Consider the following 20,397-nt stretch of genomic DNA (forward strand, 5'->3'; position numbering starts at 1 on the left):
GAGTTTATATAATTATCCCAGCCTCACCTGAGTGCAGCTCCTCACTGACAGACAGGTAAAAGCACAGCAGCAACCGTGTGTTTCAGACTGAGCGTTTGGCTGTCTGCACCTGCTCCACTACAGCGGTGTGCTAGAGTGGAACTGGAAATTCGTACTATTACTGGTGATAATAGGTTGGGATACAAGTTGCATCCTTCATCCCTGGTTTTCAGAACAGACATACAACACGATTCTCACAGCAGCAAGTTCGATAACCCACAGAAAGAAGAAACTTTATGTGTCACTACCTAAACTAACTAACTAACTGAAAGACTCACTAAAGTGTGGATACATAGAAAGTGTATTTCACAAATAGGTTAGCATGAATTAAGGTCTTTAGCTTTTCATTAAACAGCCCATAAGACCGAGATGACTCGCACGTCCCATTTTTTAAGTTATTATATAGTCTGGAATTTATGTTATATAAAATGCTATGTATATAACGTGTATCATTATTATTGTTATATTTATAATTATTATTATATAAAAAGATTTGTGAATCTCAAGAGTGGTGGAGTTTATAACAACCAGCTCGAAAGTCTGCAGTCTCTCTGCCGGCCAGAAGGGGGTGCCATTATATCAGAATATGGTAGCTATCCTGTCCAGTCCCACTAAACAGCAGAATGCTTGCACACTGAAATATGATGTTGCAGTATATCATATCAACTGTCCCTTACAAATATAGAGATAATCAGAGAGTTGTCATTTGTGTTATTCCTTCAACTCTCTCCATACACACGGCAACTTTACTAACGTCACCAACCATATCATCACTCAGAAAATCAGTATTAAAAACAGGGGGACGTCATTTAGCTGAGGACTGTTTATTATTGATGGTTGAGACAGAGCGAGACAAAGAAAGAAACAGCATACAAATACTGGTCATACAATCAGAGATGCATGTAAATATATGACACACACACACACACACACACACACACACACACACACACACACACACTGTGTATTATCTCCCTGGTATACAGTACACCCTCTCACTTGACTCATCCACAATGTTTTTCCATCAACACATCGTGTGCCCTCTTGGAGGCAGTAAAGAAATAGTAGTTCTATTCCAAGTGCTTGAGTGGGAGTAATGTAATGAGGATTTCTCCACCATTGGTTCCCACATTCATTAACCAAATGTTGGCTATGGCGTAGGGGTGCGATGGTTTGCCTAATGGATACAAGACAAATTAATCAATAATACTTAAACAAAAAATAAATGAAAGCTTTGTGCAAAAATATCAATTAAGGTGGCAGAGTTTTATGTAAGCTGTAACTCTATGTTTTAAAATATCTCCCAAAGTTATCAGTTCGGGGCAAAATATCTTTTATATTCTTCCCCAAGGTTTTTTTTTTCATAGTGTTAAAGTGTAAAGTGTTAGTTAATTACTGATTTGGTCCCAGATCATAAAACATTTTCTTCACATTTAAGGCATTCTTATATATGAATCTATAAAAATGATTTTACTAGCGAGGACCACGCCTCAGCAATATATGATTTAAAGGTTTGAAATTGATATATTGGATGTTGAGGAGAAATGAATGGAGGAGGAATGAAAGGGTTGGCGTGAAGAAGTGTCTCATAGGCTGTTCTGAGAAGATGCACTCGTGACTGGGCAAAGGCAGACTTAGTGTGCGGAAGGGAGGGAGATGAAGGGAGAAGAGAAAGAGGATGAGGGTAGCGATGAGGGACTGAGGATGAAGGCTGAGGGGAGGGATGAGGGAAGGAGGGTGAAGGGATGAGGGATGGAGGATGAACGGATGAGGGAAGGCATGAGGAAAGGAGGATGGAGGGAAGTGGGATGAAGGGATGAGGGAAGAAAGGTGGATGAGGGTAGGGATGAGGAAAGGAGGATGATGAGGGTAGGGATGAGGTAAGGAGGAAAGGAGGATGGGTGAGGGTAGGGATGAGGGAAGGAGGATGGGTGAGGGTAGGGATGAAGGAAGGAGGATGATGAGGGTAGGGATGAGGAAAGGAGGATGGATGAGGGAAGGAGGATGGATGAGGGTAGGGAGGAGGAAAGGAGGAAAGGAGGATGGGTGAGGGTAGGGATGAGGGAAGGAGGATGGGTGAGGGTAGGGATGAAGGAAGGAGGATGATGAAGGTAGGGATGAGGAAAGGAGGATGGATGAGGGAAGGAGGATGAAAAGGGTGGGTTGAAGAATCGGAGACGAACAGAGCGTGATGGGTTGACCTGGTACATGCAGGCTGAACAGGGGACAGGTGTGGTCGAGGCGTGGCCCTGATCCTGAACCTAAGTTAACTTAAGTTCCAGTTGTTGTGAAGTTCATGAAAAGCAAGCGATAACTTCCCATTTTAGATTGACGAATCAATAATGTCAGCATCATCACCATTATTTATCAAGGACAAATATATTCTATACAGTATTTCTTGGAATGTTTTGTGAGGCTGGATACGCACCACATTCAATGGCTGTCTCTGTTCACGATCACTGTGAAGGTCAGTCAGGTGAACGTCACCCCCTGTCAACAACATGGCCACAGAAAAATCACAAGCTGGTCTGCTGTGGTGTTTCACACATTTATTTCAGCCAGCAGATAGAAGGGAGGACATTAGATGGAATGGACATAATGGGTGAGCTATTTCAAGACCTTTACATGGAGCTGATCACCAAACACTCTGGACACAGACCTCAACAGGTCAGCAATGGCCCATTTTCTAAAAAAAAGTCCCACATGTCGGTGTCCCTTCACACATGCACACCAATTAACATCAAGGGGATCTCAGGCTGTTCTATTAATAGCATGGCGTGGATTTCAATGCAGAGCCTTGCTGCGGAGCTCATTGCTGAGCAAGTGCCATGGAGGCGGTCCAAATGCCCGGTGCAGTGTCTGGAAGTCGTTGTTTTCTGAGGTTATTCTCTCTCAGGCGCATTCAAGTCAATACTCAATCAGTCATTATTCTCTGGCCACCAGTTAGTTAGTCTGTATCCTCCCAGTTTTGTGTAGACGGTGTATGGGCATCACTGTGTACCATTGTAACCATCAGAGGTAATGACTGCACCTAACAAGTCTTTGGAAAGCTTTTTTGAAGTCTTCATTAAAGATGGTGTAGATGAGGGGGTTGATCAGCGAGTTGAGATAGCCCAACCACGTCAGAAAGTCGGCCATCTCCATTGACGTACTGCAAGCACTGCAGGTGTTGACGATGACCTCCTTGACAAAAAATGGCAACCAGCAGATGACAAAGGCCCCTATTATCAACCCCAATGTGGAAGCCGCTTTGCGCTCCCGTGAGCCAGAGATACGCGGTCCTTGGTAAAACTGGCTTCGACGTGACTCACTGCGCGAATCTTGTCGGCGTGACTTGGAACGGAAAGCCTTCGACGAAGCACGCATCCGCTCGCGCGGAGGTTCCTCGGTTGAGGGCTCAGAGGTAGACTTCTCCGGTGGACTTATGGGCTCTGGACTCCGAGGCCCCTCATCAACATGGCCGTCTCCAGCAGGGTAGGACGAGGGGATCATGCTCCCATTGGTCATGCATGAGTGACGGCTGGCTCGGCTGGCCTCTCTGCGCATATAGAGGGTCTGTGCGGCCCGGTAGATTTTGTAGTAGAGGATGAGGATGAGCAGCAGGGGGATGTAAAAAGCTCCAAGGGTGGAATACAAGGTGAAAGCCATGTGATGGTGGACGATGATGCACTGGTCTTCGTAGTCTGCGTCCCCGCTGTAGTGCCGCCACAGTAGAGGAGGAAGTGAGATTAGGATGGACAAAAACCACACCAATGCTACCATCGCGCCGGCCCTGGCCCCTGTGCGTATGCGAGAGTACTCCACTGCATCAGTGATGGCCCGGTAACGGTCGATGGCGATCGCAGCGAGGTGCAGGATGGAGCATGTGCAACAGGTGATATCCACACTCAGCCAGATGGTACAGAACACCTGGCCCATGACCCAGCTCTCTTTCTGGATGTAGACGATGCTGAAGGGCATGACCAGCACCGCCACCAGCAGGTCGGTCACTGCTAAGGAGCAGATGAGGTAGTTGGCTGGGTGGTGCAACTTGCGGGTCACTGCGATAGCTGTGATCACCAGGCAGTTGAAGAATGTCGTCAGGATGGCCAGTACAGACAGGGTCAGCGTGAGCAGGGTCTTACTGGGAGGGAGTTTATTGGTATCCAGTGAGTCATAACCCTCGCTGCTTGTAGCAAACACCCCTTCAGTGGAATTGAGGAAATCCATTCTGCAAGCAGAACGTAAAGACGTGTGCGTTAGACATAAAGGAAGCTTAGGGAAACCATGCTGTTTGAAATTCTTTATTTGGAGCAGATAAATGATTTAAATATTGTTTTTTCTCATCTCTTCATAATGGAATTTAAACAGTCAACTTTTAAACATGCTGCTAAATTCACTTCTTTTATTCTTACCCCTCTGCTTCTACTTTGAAACATTCACACCAGTAATTTTGCTTTCTGAACTTCATACATAAAACATGTCAGAGTGGATGAAAGGACGGCTTTCATTCAGAATGTGCCTTTTAGAGATAGTACACTTTAAAGGTCTCGAGACATGAAATGGTTGGCAGAGCTTTGACAATCTTTACTTCAAATCTGCCCACAGAAGTTTACCTGACTATACGGCCTGCAGCTCAGGTCTAGTTGCATCCAATTGGTTCAGTGTGCAGCAGAAGGTCTGCTCTGATCTGCCCCGCCCACCAGCTCTGCCATCGCATTCCTCCGGTCACTCACCGACACCTGAAGGAGAAAGAGAATGAGAGGGAGGGAGGGAACAGGAGAGAGAGAAATCATGACAGAAAGAGAGAAAGGGAAAAAAACATCTTAGTGAAGATGCAGCCAAGGACAAGTACAGTTACACAACAGAAAAAAATGATTGCAGATGCAGTTAAACACACACACACACACAAATAAAGACACACACACCAAAATTATGGTAATCATGAATATAAAGAGTATTGATTGAACACTAATTCAGAGACAGCCAATATGATTAAATCAAGAAAGCTCAGGTACGACTGTCATCGCAGCTCTCGTTCACTCGCATTGCATCGCTCAGTATCCTGAAGACATGAGTGGGAACTGTTGCTATAGAAACCCACGGAGTACAGTCGTTTTTCCTCAATGTGGCGATGGAGCAGAGGCAGCCAAACTCTTGACTGTCAGGTCTCTGCTGAGACCGCTCCATGCCCAGACGGTACGGTCCGCGGGCAGGCGGGTTGGTGAATGAAGCTCTGAGGTTACACAGCCAAGAGAGCTGAGAGATTTCAGTTCGGTTAACCATCACCCGAGGCAAAGTGCCTGCTAATATAATATATGCGGTAACTGTCGCTTCACAGCAAGAAGGTCCCTAGTTTGAAATCCCAGTTCCCAGTATGAGTTTGCATATTCTCCCCGTGTCTGTGTGGATTTTCTCCTGGTTCTCCAGCTTCCTCCCACAGTCCATAGACATGCTGAATGTGAGATTTGTTTGTCTCTGTACGTTGGCCCTGCGACCTGCTGGCGAACTGTCCAGGAAGTACCCTGCCTCTTATCCAATGTCAGCTGGGATTGCCTCCAGTTCCTCCCCAACCCTCAAATGATAAGCGCTACAGATAAAGGATGGATGGATGGACGGATGGATGTTGGACCATAGCAAGGACACCGAAGGGAGGGAGGGGTGTTCAGGGGGCTGCAACACCCTCTACTGATGAGGGGTTGTAACTCCAAGGCCAAACATTTAGTTTCCTGCGTGTTGTCGTGTTAAAAGCTGTTGTTAAATCTTGCTTGCAATTTTAATTATTACAAAAATCTTGACTCTTACCCTGTGCACTGTTTTTAACACAACACTATCATACAGACTTTCTCTCAGCACCTCCAACTCCGACTGACTTGCAGCATCCCTGGACCATAGCTACACCATCACTGGTGGGAAACCTTACTCTATTATGTAAAGCTCCAGGTAGCATCAGATCCAAAAAATCTAGGTGAAACTGTGGCATTTTAATCTCCATCACAATATTGACCATCTCACCTAATATGCAGGTGAAACTCACCAAGAGCAGTGCAGAGGCACATGACGTGTATTGTTTTAAGGCCTCATTCAGTAGTGTGGGCACATGCCGCCCCTGTGCCAGACTGATTCATGTGCATCATCTCTGAAAAATGTTTCACTGTAGAAAATAGATCACATTCCTGCTGGTTATAACACACATCGACACACTTAAGCTTATGCATGGTTAACTATTTGCTACTTTGACTTCAAGTGTCTTTGTACATGAGAGTCTTGTCGATAAAGACGGTGACAATCAGGCACTTCTACGCTTCTTTCCATTTACCCTCAGATCAATATGGAAGAAAATGTTACTTAATATGCAGATTACTTTGCACAGATAGATAGATGATAATTACAGCTCCACCTCTGCAGCACTTTCAGGCATCTGAAAACAATTACTCCTGTCAGTGTTTTTTTCTCATATGTATAGTTTAATATACACAGTTCGGGTGTGTTGAAGTCCATTGTGTCTCTGTACATGCTCGTAGTTTGTATATCTGGCAACTGACAGCATGGGTTGCGTCAGCCCTGTCATTACACGCAACAAAGAAATCATGTGCTTTTGTCTTACAATGCTCCAAAACCGAGGCTCTCTGCTCAAGGCCGTATGAAGATCAGCTCCAGTGAGAATCTACTCTGTGCTGTACTCAGAGAAAAACCCAGCGCCCTCATGTAAACCCAGCGCCCTCATGTAAATCAGAGAAAACAGCTTCATTTCTACACTAACCACATTGTTTTAACATAACCCAGTAACGTCTCAAGTTGTTTTTTAATGTTGTTGCTGGTGGTCTATTCATTATGTGTAGGTTAAGATAACAGATAACCAGCTCCTTTGTAATGTTCGGTGGGTTTCATGCTCTGCAATATTAGCATATCTATGCAGCATTCAAATCACTGTACACACTTTCAAAATCCCCTGAATTTCAAATGCAAGGTTATTATGTGGCACCAGATACAGGTTGTGCAGATAACAGGACGGCTGACAAAGCAGGGACATGTTGGAAATATTTAAATATTTCCTCGACTTCCAGAGATGAAGACAGATTATTCTCTGCACACACGCACGTGCAAGCAGCGGCTTCACTCTGATTTTCCAAGTCGCACCCAAAAAGCGTCAGGGGGGGAAACAGGGAAACTGCGCGGGTTCCGTGGAGTCGCTCAATCTCTGAGATATTGACATATGAAAAATAATATGACTGTAGCAACACAAGAGGCCACCACAAGTTAATGTTTATCTAATCTCATCTGCTGTATCTGTTTCATTTGGTGGACAGGAAAAAACAAAATGCTGCAAGGGAGACTCTCTCAGGTAAATATTGGTTTTGTGCCGGCTTACTGAGCAGAAAGACATTTTATTCAGAAGTAAATATTAATCTCAGCTTTCTGAAAGAGAAAAGGCACCCCACACAAAAACACAACACGTTGCATACTAGAGTGGATTTTTAGGAAATGTTAATAGCATGGGATAACAGGAATAAGTAAAGGGCTCACTGTAGGACTATCCACTTCTGCTTTACATTTCCATAATATTCCAATGTTCTTTTTTTTTTTCTTCAGCACCTATTAATTTTTAATCACATTTTGACAGATGGGAGTACTTTATGCAGATCAGAAACCACTAGCAAGATAATGTAGCTCGATATCAAGGAAGAATAAAAAGTATTTTCGATAACAATGACTTGCATGTTCTCAAACCCACTGACATGCGAGTCATGACAGGGAGATATCGTCCCCGTCGCTTTGAGAGGGCTAAACTACTGTCATGTCAGTTTTACAGCAGTTGCCATTTTGCACTTATTAACCTGTGTCCTCGTTTCAAGCTTTACTGGATCACTTCATGCGTGTCAATGCCGGGATTTCACTGCACACGCATGACGTCACCATCTCTCTCTACCTGCTTGATGCAGATAGAAGTATTAGCTGGAAAGATGCCCCCCCCCCCGAGGACTGAATGAGATAGAAATGGTTCAAGCACTCACGGGGTCCAAACCTGGCTGTGCAAGAGTATTAGGGTCAGGCATGAAAAAATGAAAAGAGAAGAGGAAGATGTTGTTTTCTTTCCATTTCTGCATTTCGGGAATGTAAAGGAAAAAACTGAAGTTGCCGAGATTGAAGTTGTAATGATGAGAATAAAATCGAAATGCCAAGAAAAAGTCCATCTGCATCAGAGGAGGATTTGCAAGGTTGAAATGTTGAGAATAAAGTCGACATGTTGAGAATAAGCTTGAAATCACGAGAAAAAAAATCTCAATGCCGAGAAAATCGTCAAACTGCATTGACGGAGAATTTATCTTGCACATCAAGAATAAAGTCGAAATGATGAGAATAAAGTTAAAGTTACACGAATAAAGTTGAAATTACATAAAAAAAGTCGAGATGTCAAGAAAAACATCAAACCACATCGGAGGAGAAATTGAAACGTCAAGACTGAAGTCAAACTTTTAAGAAAATATCAAACTAACATTATCACATAGCCTCTGCAAAATGCCTTTTGTTGTTGAATCTGTGAAATTGTTTTTCCGAATCAGTTTTAGTATCAAGGAAATTCTTTCTCTCTTGACAGAAACACTGTGCTGATCGGAATTTGGTCTTTGAAAAGATTGTGTTGAAAACTAAAATCCCACAGGCTTGTAAAGATGGAACACTGACAGCTCACATAGCTGTCAATCACAAACCTCTCTCCTCCCTCTGGATTGGATGGACCAGAGGAATTTACTTTATTCTCCACAATTCAACCTTAATCTTGAAATGCAAAAAAATGTATCTTTATCTTATTTAGTTCGAGTTTATTCTCGAAAATGCATAAGGTGTTAAATCTTCTTTCTCCCTCTTTTTTCTTATGCCTGTCCCTAATCCGTTACATAGCAAGTAGTGTATGATTATAATCATCTTGCTTGTTGTGCACTCATAAGAATATATATAGAATTTGTGCACTGGACATGGTTCTTGTTTTACCACAGTCACTGTTGTGTTTGAGTATTTTTAACCAGCTTCAATTGATACAATACGTTGCACACATCTGGATGTTTTTGTCTTAGCGTGTTTTGTCTGCAACATCACTTTTAGTTCTATCTAATGTTGAACAAAATGGTTTAAGGCATTTTGTAAAATGCTTTGCTAAATACACAGTTCTCTCTAAATGTGCTATACGTGATTTTTCTCTGCTGGGAGCGGGTGTTTGTGGAGGTGGTGATAAACGTCACTTGCCAAGAGCTTCAGCCATCTTTGCATTTGCAAGACAAGAGCTTTACAATACGGCCTATGGGCAACGCTATACGTCTTCATCCTCTCACGCTGAACCGAGGCCACACCGGACGCTAGTGACTCACTAACACAAAGTACTATTGAAGACAGCCAGGGTTAGCTGCTGTTCTAATTATAGCAGAGGGGCAAGGAAGTGATAGCAATAGAAGCTGAACAACAGTTATTATTGGTTTTGCTTTGCATTGCTTGACAAGTAAAGGATTGACGTTTCATACTTGACTTCCACAGTTTCCTCTGAACTGATAATTAAACTGATGTTAATGCAAACAATGGATGAATAGCAATAGCAAAAATATATATTTAACATCTTTAAAAGTTTAACCACAGAACAAAAGATGTTATCTGCTTGATAGAAAAGTTCATGTTGAGTGTATGTGCACTGTAGAGTTCAACTTTCCACATCACACTTGTGTAAGTTGCGTACTGGACCATGATTTGCTTCTGTGCTTGCTGGGATCACACAAAGTCCTGCTCGTATACATGCACAACCTAAAGTCTGATATAACATGAGCAAGGCCTTTGAATGTGCAGCTCCGAATATACACCATTCTGCATTGTGAAGGATAAACATCCAAGTAACAATAAGCAAAACAATCAATTATATTTGTGGGCTGGATGGTGCCTTTAAGGAGCTTTTGTGCAGGCTGAAGAAATAATCATCTATCATCGACCTGCTGGGCTGAACGTCGCCTGTTGTTCATTCTCCAAAGCATCTGTACGTCTGAGCCTCTCTCTCTCATATGGCGACTGCATTTATAAATATCTTGTTTAAATGTCTCTCTGAGGTGAATACATTTTTTAGACGGAGGCCTCCAAGAATTAAATGCACAGGGTTTCCACAGGGTCTTAAGTGGTTGCAATGGTAATTTGTAATGTCTCCTTGTGTGTTCTTTCTCAACAGTACAGATACAGGCTTGCTGTAATAAAACTACAAACAAGACCATTGTGGATTTGATAAGTCTATGGATACTGTCTCTGCCTTTATCACGTGACATAACATGGGGTTACAAGGGTTATTGGGTTATTTAATTTGAATTTAACTTGTCGAAGCATGCAGAGACCCTGATGCAGTATAAAACCCAAACTTCACTATTGTGCACATGTGGAGCTTGAACTCACTAACTTGACACACAAGGCAGCCATTACAATGACTACATTACAAATGACAAACACATACAGTACATATGTCTGATGATCTTGTGACTACACGCGCAGTTTATGAACAGGACGTGCCTTTTGGCTCATTATCGCCTCTAATGTTAAACATGAATACAAGAGAGAAGAAGGTAAAGAGCAATTTTCACAGTTGCAATTTAAATAAAGACAAATGAATTCCAGCAGTACATGCAAATTGAGTACAGGTCACGAAGCGAACAGAGCAATCTGTCGAAAGCAACCGCAGCACTTGGAAGCAGATTCACAATAACAGCTTTGTCTCGTCGCAGATGATGGCAAGGATCCCTCACTCACTGCTAAACAGGCTGAGATTAGTTTTTGTCCAGTTGTGCATCAGTAATACAGAGAGACTGCACAGAGGAGGTCGTGTTTTGCATGACTGGAGTATAATCACCATCTGTCACCATTCTGACACCAAACAACAAAAACAGCGATTCGGTGTGGCTTCGAGAAAGTGGAGGCAAGTAATGAGACTGACTGATCCCCAGTGCAACACAGTAACCCCATTATAATTTCAAGTCACTATAGCCTAGCACAGTTCAAATTTAACTTCACCAGCACAGCTCCTGCTTAGTGATTTCACCAGCAGTCATTAATGCTGTAATATGTGATACAGCCAGTAGGAGATCTGTAAGGGGATGACAGGGGATGCCATCCCCCTTAAAACCAATATGACCAAAACACCATCCCCTCTCAGCCCCATGACTTATGACAGAGAGGGCTGCGTGTGCATGTGAATATGCTGATCATTAGCAGCACTGGGGGAAATCCTACCCGTGTTAAAAAACATCCATAAATATTTTACTGTCTTCGTCAGGAAGGCAGGATTCAGCATTAACTCAGTAGTAAGGCTGGGCAATAAACATGTTTCGAAACCGACATTTATAACCTCTAACCGACCTAATCTTGCTCATGTCACGTAATTCCTTTAGTACTTTCCCCGATGCGTGCATTCACAAACATACAGGTTTCCTCTACGTTCATTTAGATGGGGATCAAATAATCGTTCATTAATCGTAATCGAGCTAAAATAATCATGATATGAATACATGGTTCTCTAATGCAGCGATTATGTATCTGCACCTCCAAACAACAATCAGCTCAAAAAGTCAATCATGGGGAAAAACATTCCAGAGTAAAAAACTAGAAACTCCGTCCATACGTTGTTTTCACACAGAAACACGCACTGAGGTGAAAACAATAGTGAAGCATGAATGAGAACCAAACTGAACGTAACCAATAACCAGTCCAAGTTTAAAAATCAATCTATACAGAGCTGTAATCTATAAACATGTCATTACAATGGAAAAATATGACAACTAACTTAACTCATGTTCTCTTTCTATTTTGACTAATGTTCATGGCCCTGTAACTGGAAACATGAGAAAACCCTGCCTTAATAAACAGTCCGCTGCAAAAAATGTAAATGTATATTTACTGATTACTTTAATAGTTATAAAAACAGGATTTTAGTTGGTTCGGTTGGTGTAGCCTAGAGGATGTGCAGGAAAGAAACAGTCTGATTAATTATTCTACACAATAATGGGAAGAGTTCGCTAAAGGCACATATTTAGATCCACATCGACAAAACAGGTGTAATGAGATTAAGGCAATAAACGCCCTAAAGCATTCTGTGCTGAGTTTAAAATGATTGGGTGGGTGTTTAGAGGGGCCTGGCATCCACCGTTTCATTAGAGGGCATTTCCATTCTATTGATTAAGTCCCTTTGAAGGCAGCATGACTGGTACCATGTTTGATTTCCAGTGTTTAATGTGAAAGTGCAGCATCAAAGCACATTATCATTAAACATTCTGCTCCACAGTTTAGCTTGATGAAAGCACAGAGCCCTGCACACCAGTTGGCCTTGAAGCAACACACTGCAGAATAACCACACAATCCTCTGTGCGTCGAGCAGAAGGCAGGCGCACACGTCTGGATCTCCACAGCATTGTGTCAGTGCTGGACAATGGTCTGGCTGCACACATTAACAATCTGCTGGCTTGTGTTTACTTTTTTTAACCAATCACAATAGCTTTGGACAGCGCTGAGCCTGGGATGCAGCGACACTGCCCCTGTGGACTACTTACACATATACAGTATAATGAGGCCATCCCTGTGATTTAAATAATTCCCTCATAGGAAACACACACACACACAGTTGCATGAAACACAACAGCCCAGTCCTACCAATCCTGTTTACTCACCAGGATACTGAGGGAAACAGTTGAGTATTTCTATAGTAAAAACCCTCATAAACACAGGGAGAAAATGCAAACTCCACACAGAAGGACGGGAATCGAACTGTAAACAATCTTGCTGAGGCCAAAGCGCTAACCATAACTATGGATTCATGTTTATTGTCCTTGTGCACCAATTTGTGCTAGTTTCTTCTGGTCAATAGGAAATTGTATATTATAAATTATAAATTGAAAATTATAAAAGTATATTTGAAATATAAATTTGAATGTTGTTCTCCATCATATATTAACAGAGCAGTTTTATTAGATTTGTCTACAAAAACATGAAAGCTTAAATGATTGATTCAGTTATTATTCAGCGTATTGGTACATTTCTTCATTTTCTGTTCTTTTTCATACTGAATGTCTCTTATTTAATTACGGCCCACATTGATTTTAACAATTTATACCCCTTTAAATGTGTTTTGACAACAGCCACTGCTTCCATTATGGTAAAGTGTCGTTAATTACTGTGCAGCTCCCTGCGTGATGGAGCAGAAATATAAAAAAAGAGTCAACTAGAAATTGTTCAGCTTGGTGTGAGCCGAGAAGAGGTGAGTGAGTTTACCATGCAGTTGAGAAGAATATGTTTTAAATTTATAGTTAGAAAAATGCAGATCATCTCTCTCAAGACAAAACCCTGCACATCAGCAGTGTAGGATGTGAACCTTTACACACACAGAATGCAGTGCACACAGTGCAACCTTCACACAAATAAGGAATAAAAAGTCCAGCAACTGAATGAAGAGCTTGACGGGAGAAAAAGATCATTTTAAGGTTAAAACAATATCGTTTGTCCGACACATGACCGCTGCCATTTATTACTGTCGACAGTAAGTACCAGGAAAAAGGTGGAAATTGTTATCTCCCTTCAAATTAGGGTTAGAGAGCAATGTGGTATTATGAGTTAATGAGAGTATTTATTTAAATATTTAACATGGTGCGTGTGTAGTTGGATGTAATGAATGGCCTGATACCAAAATGTTACAGCTACTGGGTTGGTTAATCGTGCTGATAACGTGTAAAGGTAAGGTCACAGTAAATTAAAAATGTAACTCCACTGGAGAAGAATCAAGATTGGAAAACTTCTGAGGAAAATATCAGCAGCTAAACACATGAGAGGAGCAAGTTGTTTGCCTCTTTCTGAACCGCTCGGCCCCTGAACCCTGAGAAACATCCACACATCCTGCCACGTACGACCCCGCCCGCTAATAAAGATGTTTCTGCCAAACGTGTTTCCGTACATTTTGTTGTAGATTTGCTTGAGTTAATTAGACTCAACCATAATTAATGTACAAAAACAAATGAGATAAATGGAGCGGCTGCTGTGAGTTATAATTCTCTGTGATCTCAGCATTATGGGTAAACACTTTCATTGCAGTGGGGAGATGAAAGAGGACATGTCATTAAATGTCTATAAATACTGCATTTCTGAATATACTATGCTTTTTTATATGGACCGCCCATTAATTACACTCCTTTGATTCAAAGTTAATATCACAAATACTCATTTGGACCAAACTAAAAAGTACACGTCAAATACATTTTCTCAAAGATGGTTTTAGTAATGTGTCTTGTCTTATCACACAGTATGTACAACTAAATGTTTTCAGTAAGTTTGGTTTGATTAGTTATTTTATGCCATAAAATCCAGGAGAACATCATGATTGACAGCCGAGACTGACTTGCGATTGGTCGATCCATCCCTGATCACTACTGCGCTGACTCTAGCAGTGTCTCAATTCAGATCGCACCCCGAAGAGGCTGTATTCGAAGACCTATTGCACCACAGGCTGTCCCATTTAGGAGGTGTCTTTCCATCCATGAGAAACATAGGCTCTAATGGGTGGATCCTACCCAGCCCAAACTTTCCCGGGGTTCATTGCACATTGGTGATGAACCATTTTTCAAAGAGGTAATGGCGCCGGCAGCTGACAAGATGTTTGATCCTTTACATTATCATGCTGTCACGCGTCGACTCAACTGAACAGCTAGCAGTACACATACAAAAAAACAAGGGGCTTTAAAACTTTCTTGTAATGTCCAACTGCAGCTCTTTTGCTAGGCTACATCAATAAGGGCGGGACAAGCAGGTGAAGCCGATTACATAAATCCTCAGTAGACCAGACCTTCTCAATTCGGTTTGACCTTCAAGGTCTACACGGCCCACAAAGATCACCTCCTTCATGAGCTACGGAGACAACGTCCTCCGAAGGATGTAGCCCCTGAGATTAGACACTACAGGCTCCAAATGCACAAGATGGCAGCGTTCGTGTCCAGGATATTTTGGTGTCATTTCTGGATAGTGGGAGCAAGTGGAGATGTCTCTATTTACTAGCTCTATCACACATACAGGCATATAATTATACCTAGGTGTTTTGATTATGACTATGAATAGTAAACAGTTTAACTCTGTTTAAAACCCCTTGTGCTCTATTTCAAAATAGCATAAACAATCCCCAAACGCTAAATACTGACTTAATCAGCCACATGGATTTAATTAAATTGCACCTCGTGCATAGTTCCTGAAACCTGCAGGAGCTAATATCCTCTGCCCGTGTTCACTTATTTCCACAAGAGTTACGCTGTAATGAGGGCACCTTAGTGTAAATGGCAATGACAATGAAACAGATGGCTAAACTGATGGGTGGTCCATGTAGAGAATAAAAAAACTAACGCACACACTGATTATGTAGAAATGCAATACTCATAGTCGTTCATTGGCATGTCCTCTTTTTATCCCACCACTGCAATCTTGTTCTGTTTTATTCTGACATCAAGGAAACATCCTCACAATGAGAACGATAATTCAGATGTTTGATTTTTAAAGCGTTCAGCTGTCAGGGCTGTTGGCTCAAATGTCCTTCAGATGTCAGCAGCAGAAAGATAAAAAAAAAAACTCCCTCATTCCAACATCACAGATGTCATTGACGTGACATAAATGTGACATTGCTGGAGTGTGGCTCAATACACTGCATCAAGAGTTTGCTTGGAAACAGAGCCATTGTTTCAGTAAGTCTCCTTGGAGTTGTTTGGTGCATATCAAGGTTGGGCAGGCAGAAGTCACCCCCACATACTGTGGAGAAATTAATCAAAATGACGTGGAAAATAAGCCCTTTCTTGGTGCACATACTGTATATGATATTTGAAGGTAACTCTGTTTTTGTGACAAAGGGGGCACGGAGAACTTGTTGTGAAAAGCACTGACGCTTTGTAGCATATATTAGAAACGTGTCGATAGAAAAACATGATAAACCCTTTATGAAAAACTAAATGAAATTACTGAATTCCCCCTTTGATTCGCTGCTGACTCAAGCTGCAGGCTCTTCACTGCAAACAGATGAATGATTAGAACCCGCAAGGTGAAGGAAAAAGCTTTGAACGCTACAGCCTGCGGTGATTGAAATGTGCTTAAGAATGTCTATCTTAGCCACGGGGGTTGAACAAATCACAAATTACTTATTGGATTACAGCTTTCTGGCTGCATCAGAACACATTTTCAGCAGGTATTAAGCTCTGGAACAAACTCTGAGTGCATTTGTCTATGCTCGGATCGACACCAGCCGTGCCCAGAGCAGATGCAATGAAAATGTTCAATGAGAAGCAGGTTAGGTGGGGGGGGGAGGATATGGGGGCCAGGGCTGGTATTTAGAACACATCGGTTTACATAAATATATGGAACACTACTCCGTGTGTCAGTAAAACCAATAGAGCTCAACAGTGTGGTTCCAGAAGTAAAAATCTAATTTTCATTACCAGCCATAATATTTTGACCATCCAAGGTAGACTTACCACAAGCCAGACTGTGAAATTAATTTTTTTTTGCCATAGAAGTCACAAGTCCCTTTATCAGCTACGTTTTAAGGAAAACATGTTTTGTTGTCGTCCAGGTACGATAACCACAGAGCAAACACAATTTCTAACATGTTTTGAGTTTTTTTCAGTTGAGGAAAAGAGTCCAAAGGAGTGAAAGTCACTACAGCAAGGTTCAATTCAAGAGGAAGTGCACTGGAAGTCATTGAAAGGGATCATTCGGAATGGTTTATGGGATACGTAGTTCTTCACTCTTGTACCTTTGCCTTTTTATCTTTTTCCAATTATTTCCCCCCTGCAATTTTCAGGATTGTAGGATAGTCTAGCTCGAGGAGATGGAAGGCAGGCACACTCTGCAAACTTCTTGTTGGTTCTGAGGTGAAAAGTTTAAACACAAATTCAGCTGCTTAAATAGGGCGTTCACACATTCAGCCTGAACCACAATGAGCAGGCAACTAAGCAGGCTATTCTTACTGCAAACACAATATTATAACCTTGTTTTTTCACGAAAGAAGCTTAGACTTAATATCTCTTTAAAAGGACATACATTGAAACATATATAATACTGCCTGACAATCAAAATAACAAACTTTCCTCAAGAAAAGAAAACTTGGTTTGCCCCTGTGATGTCATCCGTGACATCACCAATAGTACCAAAAACCAGGAAATTCCGAGCAGCACCATCTCACACATGATCCTGCATGGTGGTTCGGAACAAAGAAACTCATGGTAAATATGAACTACTGAACAATCAAACAAACGTTTAACCTGCAATATAATAAACTAAACTAACTCATAGTTGTGTGTTTACTTTTATATACTCCTGTACATGAACATATTGCCGACACAAACAAACCTGGGATAGTAAGTAATGCAGTGTTAGAAAGTTAATGGTAAATTATTTTTACGTACGTCTTCAGTTCGACAGATTACAGCATATAAACACGTATAAAATGCTCTTCAGAATTGCTTTGAAGGCGTAATTGAACATGTGTACTTTATATTATTTGCTGTAGTTTGATTTCTCCTTTTTAACCTATGCACTATATATAAAATTATTATTATTATAGGTAGAGGAGAAGAGGAGAGAGGCTTTATTGATTCCTGGCAGGTAAATGCACATTACGGCTGTGCAGGACTCAGGAGGTCAAAGAGGTAAGTACAGAGAAGAGAAATTATGGAAAAATACAATGTGGATATGTTCTTATGGGATGAGTCTCTGTTGCAACAGCTAGTTACATTAATGCAAGACATAACTTACACTGCAAAGAAATCCACCACATGTCATACAGTAATATAGTTTTGTTTATATAAATTGTATATAGCGGATATTTGGGTTAAAGTGCCTCTTATTCTTATACTCCTCCAGTGTTTTAATATGTCATGCAACATTGGATTTTTTTCCTTCTTCCTCTGTTTGTATGATAATAACAAAGATGTATTTGAAATGTCAGAGTCGGAGCCGATACATTATTGGATTATCTCCATGTGACACAGCTACTTTAGCAACCTGTCATTCCTGCAGACTGGAGCCATCTCCTACTGATCAGGATAGATCGAATGTGAGAGTGAGGTTCTCCTTTCCTGACAGAGGAAAGAGGACATGGTGCATGATAGATGAAAACGAATGGCGACTATGGACATTTGCATTTTCTCCTCATCGATATACTTAGTTTATTTCTATACTTATATTGTTTTTATTCTTTGTTGTTGTAAATTTGGAGAAATATCTGGCACAAGAATTTCCTTTGGGAATAATATAGTCCTGTCTTGTCTTAAATGATGGTGGTTTTCACAAAGAAATAGGTAAATGGCAATACATGTAAAACAAACCTAAACATATAAACCTAATAATATATGTAAAATAAATCTAAATATTGCAGATAATTTAAATGTGATGAATATTGTGTCTTGTAACATTTAAATAAGGAACCAGCAGTATTTTTTACCTCTTGCATGTTTTATTTAATGACCTCACCTTATTGTTTACAGGTATTAAATTCTACTTTGGAATTACAGAGTGTCTTGTTCGCTGTTGCTTCTGGGATTTCATACTCGAAACTGTCTATTGACAAAATGCGCAATAACATTATGTCTCAATGCTCAGTCATAATCTAAAACCACTTAAGGAATCATCTAAAGAGATTGCGGTAATAAGATTACATTAGAGTAATTGTAAATAAGACAAAGAGGAAGTCAGTTAATGGAAGCTTCTTGTAAACCAAACATCAACCCAACCCTTTCTGATCAGAAATGTGATTATCCACTCATTGAATGATGTCAGACAGCAAGCCTAAAAAATAATACATATGTGGAAATGCTCATTAACTTCTTCCCTAATGCCACATCTATTTGATCATTTATCTGACACCAAATCTTTATTAGTTTAACAAATCCCTGCCCATCAGGCCAGGTACTGCTATGTGCCCTGGGTTTTCTGTGGAGGATGTTTCACTTACATTAGTTTTATACTTTCTAAACAAACTCTTGATTTAATCTACAGCTTAAAAACATATTTCCAGAACTAGTTTTGCTGTACTCCATGACCAGAGAGAGGCAGAAATATTCACTTTTGTATTTAAAGTGTTTTGCCATCTAGAAAATCTAGAGGATTTGCTATCAATACATATTGTAATGTGTCAGCATGACAGCGTTCCAGCAAAGATCCAGAGAGCGATATAACTGGGCCTAAAAGCTCAGGTAACCAACTTACAGAAGATATACAAATGCATGAAACGAAACCGGCAATTCTTTGGGGACCACAACAGTAACACTAGATGGAGGTACAAGATCTTGCTCTATATATTTATACATATACACACACACACATGTTTGTACAGCTTCTTAGTGAGGACACTCATTGGCATAATGCATTCCCTAGCCCCTAACCATCCAAAATAAATGCCTAACCCTAACCCTTAACCTAACATAAGCCTAATTCTAACCCTAACCCTTAAACCAAGTCTTACCCCCCAAACAGTCCATTAAAGGTGGGGTCAAAAAGTGAGGACTGGCCAAAAGGTCCTCACTTTCCCAAAATGTCCTCACTCCGTAGGTTGTAGACTCAGACTGGTCCTCACAAAGATAGCTGTACAAGAGCACACACACATATCTTCCAATACATATAAAGTAAACTCTTTGTGCTTTTCAATGATACGACTGTATGGACTGTATTTATATTTCACTTCTCTATTCTTATCAACCACTCAAAGCCTTTTACTATACAAGTCATTCACCCATTCTTACACACATGCATCGCTTCTATTTGCACTTTTTCATCACACATCGTTCACACAGCGATTTAGGGTGTCTGCAGTTCAGCCTGGGCAATACAACAATATCAATTATCACAATATAATTTTCATCGATAGTAATATATCAAAGGTCCAATGTTTATAGATATATTGCTAAAGCGTTGTGCAGGCACAGAGAGGAGGTATAACACATAATTGGTTTATCTCCGATTTGTCCATTGTTTTGTTGTTTATAAAGTGTTTGTTATTCTCTACGTGAAAGGACGAGTTTAAACCACAACATTCACTCAGGAAAGAAATCAGTCGTTCGACTGGTATGGAAAATGTAATATTAAAGTGTTTGGCCATAACGTCCTAATCTTCAGTGTCTTGCCCAAAAACACTTAGGCTGGAGGAGCTGGGGACCAAATGACTGGCCTCCTGGTTAGTGGACGACCCGCTCTACCTCCTGAGCCACAATCGCGCTAGAAAGAAAGCGAATCGGTACACATTGCAAGAACTTCATAATATTCAGTTACTGTAAGGCATAAATCACAGACAGCCACATACGACTGCTCATGCAACCTGCATCTACAGCCCTCCCACACATACAGTACAAA

At 41.1% G+C, this 20,397-nt stretch overlaps 1 protein-coding gene and 1 long non-coding RNA gene across 3 annotated transcripts in view; both read right to left on the reverse strand.

Moving 5' to 3' along the window:
• Positions 1-20,397, reverse strand: part of htr1fa (5-hydroxytryptamine (serotonin) receptor 1Fa) — a 38,688-nt gene that overhangs the window by 10,495 nt on the left and 7,796 nt on the right. Inside the window, exons 2-3 of one of the 2 annotated variants that reach the window (XR_004612501.1) lie at positions 4,635-4,760; positions 2,311-4,249 (exon numbers count right to left, since the gene is read on the reverse strand). Coding sequence is in view for 1 of the 2 variants with exons in the window: in XM_034574167.1 (XP_034430058.1) it covers positions 3,052-4,248 (1,197 nt within the window). In the remaining variant the exon portion in view is untranslated. Of the gene's footprint in view, positions 1-2,303; positions 4,250-4,634; positions 4,761-20,397 lie in introns of those variants that run through there. The other variant, XM_034574167.1, reaches the window with a different exon arrangement.
• On the reverse strand, positions 2,182-18,822 carry LOC117754848. The gene is made up of 3 exons (XR_004612502.1): positions 18,812-18,822; positions 9,180-9,189; positions 2,182-2,309 (listed from the first exon to the last, which is right to left on the reverse strand). It is a non-coding gene; the product is annotated as an uncharacterized LOC117754848 (long non-coding RNA).

The sequence above is a fragment of the Hippoglossus hippoglossus genome, chromosome 21, assembly GCF_009819705.1.
Source record: "Hippoglossus hippoglossus isolate fHipHip1 chromosome 21, fHipHip1.pri, whole genome shotgun sequence".
In the NCBI taxonomy this organism is placed as follows: domain Eukaryota; kingdom Metazoa; phylum Chordata; class Actinopteri; order Pleuronectiformes; family Pleuronectidae; genus Hippoglossus; species Hippoglossus hippoglossus.